Raw genomic sequence first — 13,184 nt, forward strand, 5'->3', positions numbered from 1 at the left:
AATTGTCATGTGAATGACATCATCACTGCTGTACAGCCATGGAAACAGTGTGTTGGAGTGACAGGGGATTTAAGGGTTTTACGTTTTTTGTTTTTTTTATACAACTTAACACAGCTAGGATACTTTGCTACATTTCAGACATCCCCTTTAAGGCACAGTCTGGTATAATATATTTTATTTTGCCTGCTTGTTTTTAGAAGATATTCATGTCTTTTTTCCTTCCCTATTATCACAGAACCTGGCTACTCCAAACATTTCAATGTATCACAGCTTAAAATAACACACCTCTTTAGAAGTACAGGCACTTCTATCATTCTAGCTCTTTCAAACAAAGTAGCCCCAAAGGTTTTTTAGTCTTTGAAATTACATTTGTTATGTAAGGTTCATTTGCAATAAAGTATACCGCTTTGATAAATGAGTCTCATTAAAGGATCTAAATGTAGCCGAGCACTGCTTCTGAAACACAAATGCAATAATACATTTCCCCAAAATTGCATTGTACATTCTGCAAAATCTTTAAAGAACAAATCATAGAATAATAAATATTTTATTGTGCCATCTGTTCATTTGCTTGGCCCATTATACAGAGTGTAGAACTTAGTGACAAAGCATGTGTAAAACAAAACATTCCTAAATAGACACCATATCACTATAACATGTTCAGAGGAGTTCTCTGTATATATATATATATAATAGACTTAATTTGTCCATCTACAACAGTTTGTTTTACAGTTTTCAGGACTCCCATAGTGAGTGCATGTATGGTCATCTAACCATTTACTATTTACGGTGGCCTTGGGATGGATGCTGGGGGAACCCGCTTCTACAAAAACTGTAACTGGTGGTGGAACCCATATCTATCAGACATATATGGCATATTATGTGGACATGCCATTAAAGTTTGAAATGAGGCAATGCCTTTAATTGTGAATAGTCCTGGTTGTTTATATTGCGTAAACTGAATGTCTAAATATGAACATAATTTCACATAATTTCATGCTTTATTCATACTGGGGGTCACAACTCTACTATGCATTCAGAGTCTAGAATTCTCTGAGTTCTTTCACCAAAGTGGTTTTTCTTATTAAACATATTATCATCTATTGTCTACATAGGTGCTAAATGATCATTGTGAAGCCCGCTACTAAAACTTTTAATACCATGACCCCCACTGATCAATACAATGGTGGTTGCCAGTTTCCAGTTCACAGATACCAGCCACGTACTACTGGTGCAGGACCAGGCCAGATTTCTTCTGGATGTGACTAAAGACATTTCTTATTGAATATTAGCAAAGATCTAGATAACCAAAAGGATTTGATACAGAACATAGATAATAAAATTGCATACTACATCAAACAATGTACAAGCTTTCTTTGCAACAGCTTTTTTTGCTTCTTTAAAAGAGGACCTTTCACCTCCTGGGGCACATGCGATTTAATACACCGCTAGAAAGCCGACAGTGTGCTGAATTCAGCATACTATTGGCTTTCATGTTCTGTGCCCCCGGGGAAGAGCTATCGGTGCCAGTATCGTAGCTCTTCACTGTTAGAATGGCGTTTCTGTCAGACAGGCGTTCCACACATTTCTCACAGTACAGCGCAATAGGCGCTACTGTGAGGAAGGGCGTTTCTGACTGACTGTCAGAAACGCCCTTCTGACAGTGAAGAGCTACGGTACTGGCACCGATAGTTCTTCACCGAGGGCACAGAACGGGAACGTGCTTTTAATAGACTTCAGCTAAATACGTTAAGTTTTATACTATTGCTTCTTAAGAGCTTCCATCTGATTTGAATATCATGCATGAACATAATAGTAGGATGGTCAGCCGCATGTCTCATGGAATATCATAAGACTTGTACTTCATACATTACATGAAACATCTTATATGTTGTAACATAATAGAAGAAAGTTTAATGTAACCTTAGTGTTCACCCAATAGACTTCAATAAACCTTATTATATATTAAATATTGGGGATGTTTATCCTATAAAATGAGTAAAACAAGAGATAAATTAGCAAATATATATCCTACATAGTACAGGCATATACACATATTGTATCCAATGACGTGCAACATTTTTTATCTTTCAGCCTCCATATCACACCATCCACTACAGCTTTGTACATCATTTTATAGACAATCGTCTTGGCTATCTTATATACAGTATATATATGATCATGAGAATTAGGTCACTTCAGTGATTTTCTGACTGTTGCTGAAACATCTGCCTGAGGTCCTCCATCTTTTTAGCTATGTTTTTAATAGAGCACTGATGTATTCGTTCCTGTAGAAAATAATTTATCTCCATATACCAGTCCTTCATCCATTCCGTATTCTTTCCATTACATAGGCCTAGTCCTCTGTACACCTTTGTTAAGAAAGAGACGATCTTCTCATCATTGCAGATTTTGCATCGTTGAAATATCCAATCCCACCAGCCTTGCCAGAAATCTTTGCCATAATTTTCATCAATGTGTGCAACAATGATGTTTTTGTCTTGTTTTGCTTTCAGATCTGTAATGTCTTCATGATTTAGGTTATTTCCCAGCAAGCTGCAATTAAAAATCTATTAATAATGATTACAAGTAACTATAATACAGCTGCAATGAGTAAGCACACAAAGGATGATTTAACTTATGGATATGCAAACCAGATTAGACTTGACGGAGAAGAAAGGAGACTATTAAACTCTCTAGCACCAGATCTTCTAATGGTTGATTTGCTGTATACAATAGAAAGTGGCCTTGATGCATTTTTAACCTGAAATAATATTCAGAATTACGGTTCTGGAGATGGTTGTTTAGGCATTTACTCTAGTTGCATATTTGGAGTCGGGATTGAATTTTTCGCTATGAGATAGCATATTGGCTTTTACCTCTTATGAGTTGTTTTGCCTTCAGCAAATTATGGGGCACATTCATCAAGACCTGCATTTTATATGCCAGTTTTCATCTGTAGCCCTTTGACATCAGATACAACATGATTATTAAATGGAGCCTGTCAGCCGAACCCAACATGTCAACCTATCCTCACAGATAGAGAAGGAATGAAATGGTGTCTTCATTGTCTCCAGTGCCAAGATATTACTGTTTTTTGTCAATGTACAAATGAACTCATTGGAGCAGCAAGGGCATTGCTGCTTACGTCTTGGGATCAAAGATAATGCCTAATGGTTCATTTAAAGAGGACCTTCCACCGATTTGGGCAAAGGCGGTTTTATATACTGCTGGAAAGCCGAGAGTGCGCTGAATTCAGCGCACTGTCGGCTTTCCCAATCTGTGCCCCAGGTAAAGAGCTATTGGTCTCGGTACCGTAGCTCTTTACAGTCAGAAGGGCGTTCCTGACAGTCAGGTACGTCCTTCTTCAAAACAGGGCCTATCGCGCTGTACATTGTGAGCGGGGAGGAACGCCCCCCTCCCCTCCTGATAATAGAGAATCGTCTATGGACAAGTATTGTGAACAGAGGGAGGGGGCGTTCCTCCCCTCTCACATTGTACAGCACGATAGGCGCCGCTGTGAAGAAGGACGTACCTGACTGACTGTCAGGAATGCCCTTCTGACTTTAAAGAGCTACGGTACCGGGACCAATAGCTCTTTACCCGGGGCACAGATTGGGAAAGCCGACAGTGCGCTGAATTCAGCTTTCCAGCAGTATATAGAACTGCCTGAGCCCAAATCGGTGAAAGGTCCTCTTTAAGTATGATATCTTGGGCACAGAAGCACCAATTGACAAGGGATCATATTGATTGACTCTAACCTTTCTAGGGAGCTAGGTTGACATTCTGGGTTCTGGTAACAGGCCTTGGGTAATCCCTTGGAAAATACTTGAGTCAGCTCTGGCTGAGCTAGAGTAGAATGGGGTAAGTTCACACCGGGTTTTTTGGTAAGGATTTGAGGTCGTATCCGCTTCAAAATCCTGACCAAATAGACGGCTCCCATTGAAATCAACGGGAGCCACTCAGGTCTTTTTCCGGGAGCCGTTTGTTCTGGCTCCCAGAAAAAAAAACGAGATTCTCATTCTTCAGGCCGGTACGCCTCGCAATTCGGCCTGAAGACACTCCTGACTAGGCCCATTCATTGGGCCTAATCCGGAGTTTTACCCGGAGGCCGTCTCAGGTTCCGGACCAAAAAAACCCTTGTAAACTTACCCTTAAAGTGTTGCTGGTATAAGTAATCTTAAGTGTCATGGGCAGGGGTGAACCATGGGTTTCTGCCGCCTGAGGCGGACGCCAGAAAGCCCCCCCCCCAGGAGGGGGCGGGGACGGGGACAAATGGAAGGGGCGGGGCCACATGGAGGGGGCGGGGCCGAGTGGAGCGAGTGTCTTTAGCATGCAGAAAGCAGGCAGGGAGAGGACCTGCTCTCTGCCTGAGCGTGAGGAGCAGCTTGTCCTGGACTGGCTTAGGTCAGCAAAAATGCCACCCTCCCCGGGCCCTGGCATAGCGCCGCCTGAAGCGATCGCTTCAGGTCGCCTCATGGGAGGTGCGGCACTGGTCATGGGTAGTGAAGGCTCCTCTCCTCTTCACCCATCCCAGCCACATGCCAATTTTAATAAAGTAGTGTAAGTGAAAGAAACAAATCCATCTTTCCTGCTCCCTTTGACAGACCTTATAAACTAGTTTTAAGGGTTAAACATTTTTCAACCTAAGGTCATGCTTGTGTTACAGGGTTGTATTGCATTTTATGATATTTTTGATGGCAGGGAAAGTGCACTTTTCACAACTATTTATTCCATCAAAACCCTGAACCCCAACAGATTGTTACACCATTTATAATAATATAATATTTGTGATGTATGATATTATAATATATTATATTGTTGCTAAGGATAATATTCGTAATAACCATAGAGGTTTAGAAGGACATTATACTTACACCACATGATTTAAAGTTGAATTAAATGACGATATGTCGGAGAACTTTTCAATGGCTGTGTAACTGATGTTGTTTCCTTCAAGCCTGAGAAAATGAATGATAGTTTTTACACGTAGTTAGCACATTAAACCAGTTTTCAAACTATGCTAATATAATTTAATGGCTATGGAGACATTACACATATAGATGAAGCAATTTATCTTATGACTTTTCCTAAAGCCATGATGTATGTGTTACTTCTTTCCATCTGCTTCATTTTACTTTCTGTAGGTTGACGCAAAGTGAGCAGTAGTAGTAACACATGACTGAAAGATCAGACTCCACACAGTGGGGCATATTCACTAACCGTGCCTAAGTTTTAGATAGAACAAAATTAGACTTATATGTCAGAGCCAGGGCCGGCATCAGCGCACGGCATAGTCGGGCAAGTGCCGGGGCCCTCAGAGCCTCTGGGGGCCCCCCGGCACTTGCCCGCCCCAGCACTTGCCTGTCCCGATTTCAACTCATCTGCGTCCGACGGACGCCGATGAGCTGAATACATGGGCAAGTAAAGTGGGAGCTGTGAGCTCAGCTCCTGCTTTAACGCTGCAGCCTGGCTTGCGTGTGTAGGCGCGATGTGATGACGTCATCGCGCCTACAACTATGTGAATGGAGTGAGAACGGAGAGAGGAGCGGCGGGAGAGCGATGGAAGGTGAGTGTGTTTGTTTTGTATTAAATATTAAGGTGGAACATAATGAAGGGGGCCCATGAAACTGGGGGGCAAATGAAGGAGAGGGGGATAATGGCATGACACTGGGGAAGATGAAGGGGGTGGGGAGAGAACGGCATGACACTGGGGCAGATGTGGGGGGGGGGACGGCATGACACTGGGGCAGAGAAGGGGGGACATGAAACTGGGCAGATGAAGGGGGGGAGAAAGGCATGAAACTGGGAACAGAGGTGGAGGGGGCCCAATGAAACTGGGGGACAAATGAAGGGGAGGGGGGAACGGCATGACACTGGGGCAGATGGGGGGTGGAACAGCATGACACTGGGGCAGAGATGGGGGACATGAAACTGTGAGCAGATGAAGGGGGAGAATGGCATGACACTGGGGACAGAGATGGAGGGGGGGATATGAAACTGGGAGCAGAGGAAAGGTGTATATGAAACTGGGGGAGAGATGGAGGGGGGCATATAATTTACGGGTGACTGTAGGAGGATTATACTGTGTGGGAGCACATGATAAATGCCACCACACATTTTCCCCTCTTTCTACTCTTTAAAAGTTGGGAGGTATGGCGTTGGTGACGCCACACTCCTGCGTGACGTCACTCGCTTCATCTGCGACGCACAGTGTCTCAACTCCCCCGCCTTCTTTACAAGGGGGCCCACTGAGGCTCTGTCGCCCAAGGGCCCATAACCTGGAGCCGGCCCTGGTCAGAGCTGTCACAGTGGTTGATGCTGGATAAAAAAAAACCTGGCAAATCTTTAGACTACTCTATGTTGGGTCAATGTTGGGGCAATTTTAGCACACTTTGTCACTTCCTTTTCCTACAAAGCCATACCACCATGTTGGGCAAGCAGACTGAAGTATATACAAAATGTGGTGCAGAGCATATTGACCAAAGATGTGCAAACCTCAGAGGCTTCACTGCTGAGGCTTGTAATAGGGCCTCAAAGCGTGACCCGGGCACATTACATCAGAGATGAGCATCAGATACCAGAAGGAGGAAGACACAGAGCACCGGACACCGCAAGGAGTCCCAGAAGAAGTAAAGAAAGGTGAGTATAATTTCTCTGTTTTTCCTCCCCTGGGTCTCTAGCTATTATAATAATTCACCAGTGGCAGCCATATCAGTTCATCCGAGAAGAATTTTAAATTGTTAACAATGAATTTTGAATATTCAGGTCTAGTCGATTTGTTGCAAACCGATTCACCTATCTTTACTATTGTTCTGTTTGGGTTTTTTGGAAGTTCCGTTAAGATTTTTTTCTTACTTTAAGGTTTTTCTCCAGGTTCCTGGAAACACGTATTGTAGGTCTGAACAACAGCACTGTAGACACAAACTTATAACATTTTTAATCAAGATGTTTGTTTGCAAATTTGCTTTATTTTTGTGGATTTTTAATGTTTTTGCCATATCATATTACATTTATATACTGAATACTCATTTTTGAATATTGAAAAATTATAAGATCGCTCAACAAAAACAGGAAGAAGCACCTATACTGCCTCACTATATATACAGCTAAGACATGCACACAGTAAGGCCCCATTCACAGGGGTAAAAGAAGCAGATTTTGGCGCGGAATCCACATCATAATCCGTCCCATCACAATCGTGGTCTATGTAGACTGCTAGCGTTCTACATAGAAACGAGCTGCCCTTTCTTCAGGCGGATTCAGCCGCGGTGTCCGTCTCCCGACAGCACCCTTCAGACTAGGGCTATTCATTCGAGCCTAATCCGGAGCAGAAAGCCGCGATGGGATCCCGTGCACTGCACCGGCATCCTGTCGCAGCAGCTGCGACGGAATATGCACACGCGTATTTGTGTGTGAACTAAGTCTAAGTAGCTTTATAGTATACAAAGCATGACACTTATTTTCCAATTACTCTCTACCATACATGTAATAGTCTTTTGTATATGTAAATGTTCACCATGCTTTCATACCAGAATCTGTTGATCTGTTTCATGTATGATAAATGAAAATACAAAAAACCTATGGGACAAACACATCATTTCATTTGTAAGCAAGCGGCCTTAGACATTCAGTCTGAAAATGTAGCAGATTTATAACAGTGGCTGATGCTGGATAACAAATCTAGTTAACTTTATACTGTCTGTTCCAAGAGTGGCTACAAAAGGAATGGGAAATATATAGAAGGCTCTTATACTTCTATCTTCTGCTCAATCCACTACTGGCTTTGTCTTAAAAATCCTCAGCAAAATTTGCAACAAAAAAGCTGTGTTTCCACAATGTGGGGCATTAGCCAAAAATTAGATTTTGTTCCAGATTTTGATACGTTTTACTTCAAGATGACTAAGTGACTGTGCCCCTGTATAATAGTAATATTATTGATCTGGATTAATAGAATCAGAGTGACTTTGTACTTAGATAAAATTGTCCAATGTCAGGCAATGATAGTTTAGTTGTATGAATTGTCTCTGGCAAGCCTCACAATGTGAAAATGAACCTACATTTTCAGCTAAATGAAAAGCTCCCAGTAACAATTTGCATATTCTCAATTAAGAATTTTCAGAAGCTTGGCAAAAACGCTGCCATGGGCACAACCCAATTATACTTTCTGCCATGTGAGTGAACATTCATTTACGTGTGTGGTATCATTTGAAAGATATATTTTACTTGACTGTCAGAAACGCAGTCATTGTCCTATTGTATATTCTGACTTTCTTCCTTACCAGCACATCACTTCTGCTTCCTGAATATAGATGTAAGAAGCAAAATATCAATTCAGCCAGTATAATACTTCTGTTCTATGAGGCAGTGCTGAATATTCACAGTAGTGTCAAACTAGTCATTTTCAGCACTTTCAAAGTGGTCTCATCATCTTGAATATATATTTTAGTAGCTACATGCTCTTGTCTGGACACCTTATTCATTAAATGGGTATTCCTGTATTAACAATAGTAGGGGATAACTGCTAGACTAACAGGCATTTGACCAATCAACAAGAGAACATGTATCTCAAATCCACCAGTTTAAATGGATCACCATTCTATAAATGTGGGGGACATGATCAGTGAAAGTCGCTGTCTGACCCCCACCAATCTCACAATTATCGCTTATCCAATGAATAACCGGCATAGCCCTGTAATGCTAACCATTATGTAAATATTGTGATTAGATAAGTAAAATTATTCTGATGTTTTTGATAAATCATTCAAAATGGTAGTCAGTTATATAAATGGTAATTTAGGAACGTACTAGATAAATAAATATCCACAGTAAACCAGTCCATGATAGCTGTACACTGTCATTGGCTGGTTTAGACCATGTATTCTGGGTTACTCCTGGTCATTGGCCTACTTTTGTAGTTGAGATCATCTAGTAATAATACCTTTATTTATATAGCCACACAGTACTTTACAAATCAGAGTGTACATGAACAGACAGTATTTGACATTACAATGTGACAAATAAATTAACACATCAAAGAATGAGTGAAGGTCCTGCTCAAGAGAACTTACAGTCTATGAGGAAATAGAATGATACAAAAGATAAGAGGGCTTGTTCGGTACAATGGCCCAGCCATGTTTTAATAAATTATGTCACATAACTGAAGTTGTATGAGCCTGTTACCAGCCGGTATCTGTGAATATACAAATACTAAATGCATGGAGTGTTAGTGTAGTGTTTGGAACAATGTGATCAGGTCATGTGATAAGCATGCCTACAGATATGTAAATTTAGAGTAGTTTTGAAGTTGCTGTAGTTGTGTATTAGTTGGATTATCTGGGGTAAAGCGTTCCAGAGCACTGATGCAGCTTGAGAAAAGTCTTGGGACAGGAGTGGGATGTTCAGATAACAGAGATATGTGTAAGCTCATTGGCAGAATGAAAAGGATGGTTATTTGTACAACAGGGAGAACCTGTAGCTTATCCTGCATGGTCATAATGCCATGAAAAGAATAAAACTTTGTCTACACCTGATTACATTCCAATAAGCCCTTCCTTCAAAGCAATCAGACATAAGCAATGTCTCCTCCTATCTCTCATCCAACCTGCTCTTTGACAGACTTCAGTCAGGCTTCAGACCCCGGCACTCCACTAAAACTGCTCTAACAAAAGTCACCAATGACCTGTTAACCGCCAAAGCCAAGCGCCATTACTCTGTCCTCCTCCTCCTCGACCTTTCCTCTGCCTTTGACACAGTTGACCACTCCCTCCTGCTAGAAATTCTCTCATCCCTTGGTATCTCAGACCTGGCCCATTCCTGGATCTCCTCATACCTCACATTCAGCGTCTCCCACTCGCACACCACCTCCTCACCTCGCCCTCTCTCTGTAGGTGGCCCCCAGGGCTACGTCCTAGGACCCCTCCTGTTCTCCATCTACACCCTTGGCCTGGGCCAACTCATAGAATCTCATGGCTTTCAGTACCACTGCTATGCCGATGACACCCAAATCTACATCTCTGGACCAGACATTACCTCCCTGCTGGCCAGAGTTCCAGATTGTTTAGCGCCCGTAGCCTCCTTACTCTCCTCCCGCTTTCTCAAACTCAACATGGAGAAAACAGAGTTTATCATCTTCAGCCCATCCTGTATGGCCCCTCCACCTGACCCATCTATCAAAGTTAATGGAACCACAATTACCCCTGTCCCACATGCCCGATGCCTTGGGGTAACCCTGGACTCTGACCTATCCTTCAAGCCACATATTCAAGCCCTCAACACCTCCTGCCGCCTCCAACTCAAGAACATCCACCGAATTCGCCCCTTCCTCACCCAGGAAACTACCAAGATGCTCGTCCAGGCCCTCATAATCTCCCGCCTAGACTACTGCAACACCCTTCTCCATGGACTCCCAGCTAACACCCTCGCCCCCCTCCAGTCCACCTTAAACTGCGCTGCTCGCTTAATCCACCTCACCCCCCGATCTTCATCGGCTGCTCCCCTCTGCCAGTCCCTCCACTGGCTACCTATAGCCCAGCGAATTGAGTTCAAGCTACTAACGCTAACATACAAAGCCATCCACAACCTGTCCCCTCCATATATCTCTGAACTAATCTCCCGCTACCTGCCCACACGTAACCTCACATCCTCCAATGACCTCCTACTCCGCTCTGCTCTCATCCACTCCTCACACAACCGTCTCCAAGACTTCTCTCGTGCATCCCCCATACTCTGGAACTCCTTACCACGACACATAAGACTGACCCCCACAATCACAGGCTTCAAGAAGGCCCTGAAGACTCACCTATTCAGGAAGGCCTACAACCTCCAATAACACTATCACCGCACTGCCATCTGTACAGTCTCCCCCTCTCCTTCTGTCTCTACCCCCCTTCCCTCATAGATTGTAAGCCCTCGCGGGCAGGGCCCTCTACCCCACTGTGCCAGTCGGTCATTGTTAGCATTATATCTACCTGTATATTCTGTGTATTGTATGTAACCCCCAAATTGTAAGTAACCCCCAAATGTAAAGCACCATGGAATTAATGGTGCTATATAAATAAATAAAATAAATAAACAATGTCCTTCAAAATCTGCAATGCTTCCTCAGACAACAGCAATTTTCTTTCAACCTTATGGTAACTCCTCAGGTACTAGTGATGTTTCTCCAACCCTGTGATCACTCAACATGCGTTTTCTGTCAAATCTGCAATAACCCATCAGAAAATGAGTGATACTGCACCAATAGAGAGCCATTTGGTAGCCAGCTCTTTTAGTGAGCTGAGCCATATGTCTAACTCTTTAAAAAGAGATGAAAATCCCATCACTACTGCACTTCTCCTGGTGACGCTGGGTTCACACCAGCATTCGGTCTCCATACTCAGGTTTCCGTCTTCTGCCGGCAGAAGATGGAAACCTGTCAGACCGGGTCCAGCTGTGAGCGCCGGTGAGCGTTTTATGCTCTCCGTGGCGAAACCAGTTTGTTTAAATCAAACACTAAGCCCTGCATGTCTGACTTTGTGTTTGGTTAAAAAAAAACAAAAAAACGTTTCGCCACGGAGAGCATAAAACGCTCACCAGCACTCACGGCCTGCAGGTTTCAGTTTCCTGCTCAGTTTTGGGGCAGGAAACAGAAACCTGTATAAACGGAGACCGTGCGCAGATGTGAACGAGCCCTAAACAGAGGACAGTGAGTTCTCATGATATCAGACTCTCATTGAACATTTAACACACAGTTAACAGTGGAGGGCTAGGACATTCAATTGGTAGGGTTGGAAAGAAAAGTGCCTACAGAAACAGAGGAAGAAGAATGAAGGTAATGTGGTAGCTGTATGTACCCACATCTGCAGATGGACATCATTACCAATATATATACAATGATCAGGGGCAAGCAAGGCAGGTACCCTGGGTGCTGGAAGTCAGGGGGCACCAACTAGCCACTTTGTCTTTAGAGAAAGAGTAAGGACAGTAAAATTAACTTTTACCCGGGAGATGGAAAGCCTACCTACAGGTCTGAAATGATATACAATAAAATATTGATATTATAAGGAAAGTCCTTATTAAAAGAACAAGGATGAAACTTTTACTATTACACATTACTCTGAGCAAATAGAATCAGGAAGAAGACAGTAATGACAAACTGGGTATGTCTGAGATAAATACTGCTCTGTACTAAAACAAAAACAAAGTCTGCGGCTTGGGCTCACTAAATGGACCAATTGATCTTTACCTTCATGAATATTCTACATTTCCTCTTACAGGTAATAATTTATGAGGTGATAAAAAATTCACAGCTGTCCAGCCATTTCTGAAAGACAATAACATACATTATTCTGAACCAATCCAAGGCAGCTATTGGTAGATTGACCACCTTGTGAAAAAATACAGGAATTCTTAGGACGGGTTCACATCTGCGCCCCGACCTCCGTTATGTAGGTTTCCGTTTCTTGCCCGAAACTGGGCAGGAGACGGAAACCTGCAGGCATTTTTCAAACCCATTCATTTTAATGGGTTTGGAAAGTGTCTGGCCGTGAGCACCAGTGAGCGTTTTGTGCTCTCCGCGGCGAAACCATTTTTTTTTTTTTAACTGGACACAAAGTCGGACCTGCAGGACTTTGCGTCCAGTTAAAAAAAAAAAAAAAACCTTTCGCCATGGAGAGCACAAAACGCTCACTGGTGCTCACCACCAGACACTGTCTGTCCAGTTTCCGTCTGCTGTCTGCAGAAGACGGAAACCCGACAGACGGAGATCGGTTGCAGATGTGAACGAGCCCTTACTTGTTTAATATAGGGGTGCTAAATAAAGGCCTACCTACCACTACTCTATTGTACAGAAAAGTCTACATTAGGTTTCTGATATTAAAAATGTATTCTTATAAAGAATTTAAAGACCTACAGTGATGTGCAAAAGTTTTAGTGTGGGGAAATGCCGTAAAGTAAGAATGCTTTCAAAAAATGAAAGTGTTAATAATTTAGTTTATTGAACAAAAGAGTATGAGCACCTTTTGGCTTCAAAACATATCAATTCTTCTAGGTACTCTACAGGGAGATTGTTCTAAACATCTTTGAGAACTAATAACAGATCTTCTGCAGATTTAGACTTGTTTAAATCCTTCTGTCTCTTCATTTCATCCCAGACAGACTTGATTTTGAGATCATGGCTCTTGGATCCATATCAAGACTTCCAA

General features: G+C 42.6%; 1 protein-coding gene across 1 annotated transcript in view; it reads right to left on the reverse strand.

Annotated features, from left to right (window-relative positions):
• Window positions 1-558: 558 nt before the first annotated feature.
• LOC142217394 (NACHT, LRR and PYD domains-containing protein 3-like) overlaps window positions 559-13,184 on the reverse strand; it is an 89,470-nt gene continuing 76,844 nt past the window's right edge. Inside the window, exons 6-7 of the mRNA XM_075285624.1 lie at window positions 4,878-4,961; window positions 559-2,556 (exon numbers count right to left, since the gene is read on the reverse strand). Of these exons, the coding sequence (XP_075141725.1) occupies window positions 2,199-2,556; window positions 4,878-4,961 (442 nt within the window). The 3' untranslated portion in view covers window positions 559-2,198. The remainder of the gene's footprint in view (window positions 2,557-4,877; window positions 4,962-13,184) is intronic.

The sequence above is a fragment of the Leptodactylus fuscus genome, chromosome 1, assembly GCF_031893055.1.
Source record: "Leptodactylus fuscus isolate aLepFus1 chromosome 1, aLepFus1.hap2, whole genome shotgun sequence".
NCBI classification, from domain to species: domain Eukaryota; kingdom Metazoa; phylum Chordata; class Amphibia; order Anura; family Leptodactylidae; genus Leptodactylus; species Leptodactylus fuscus.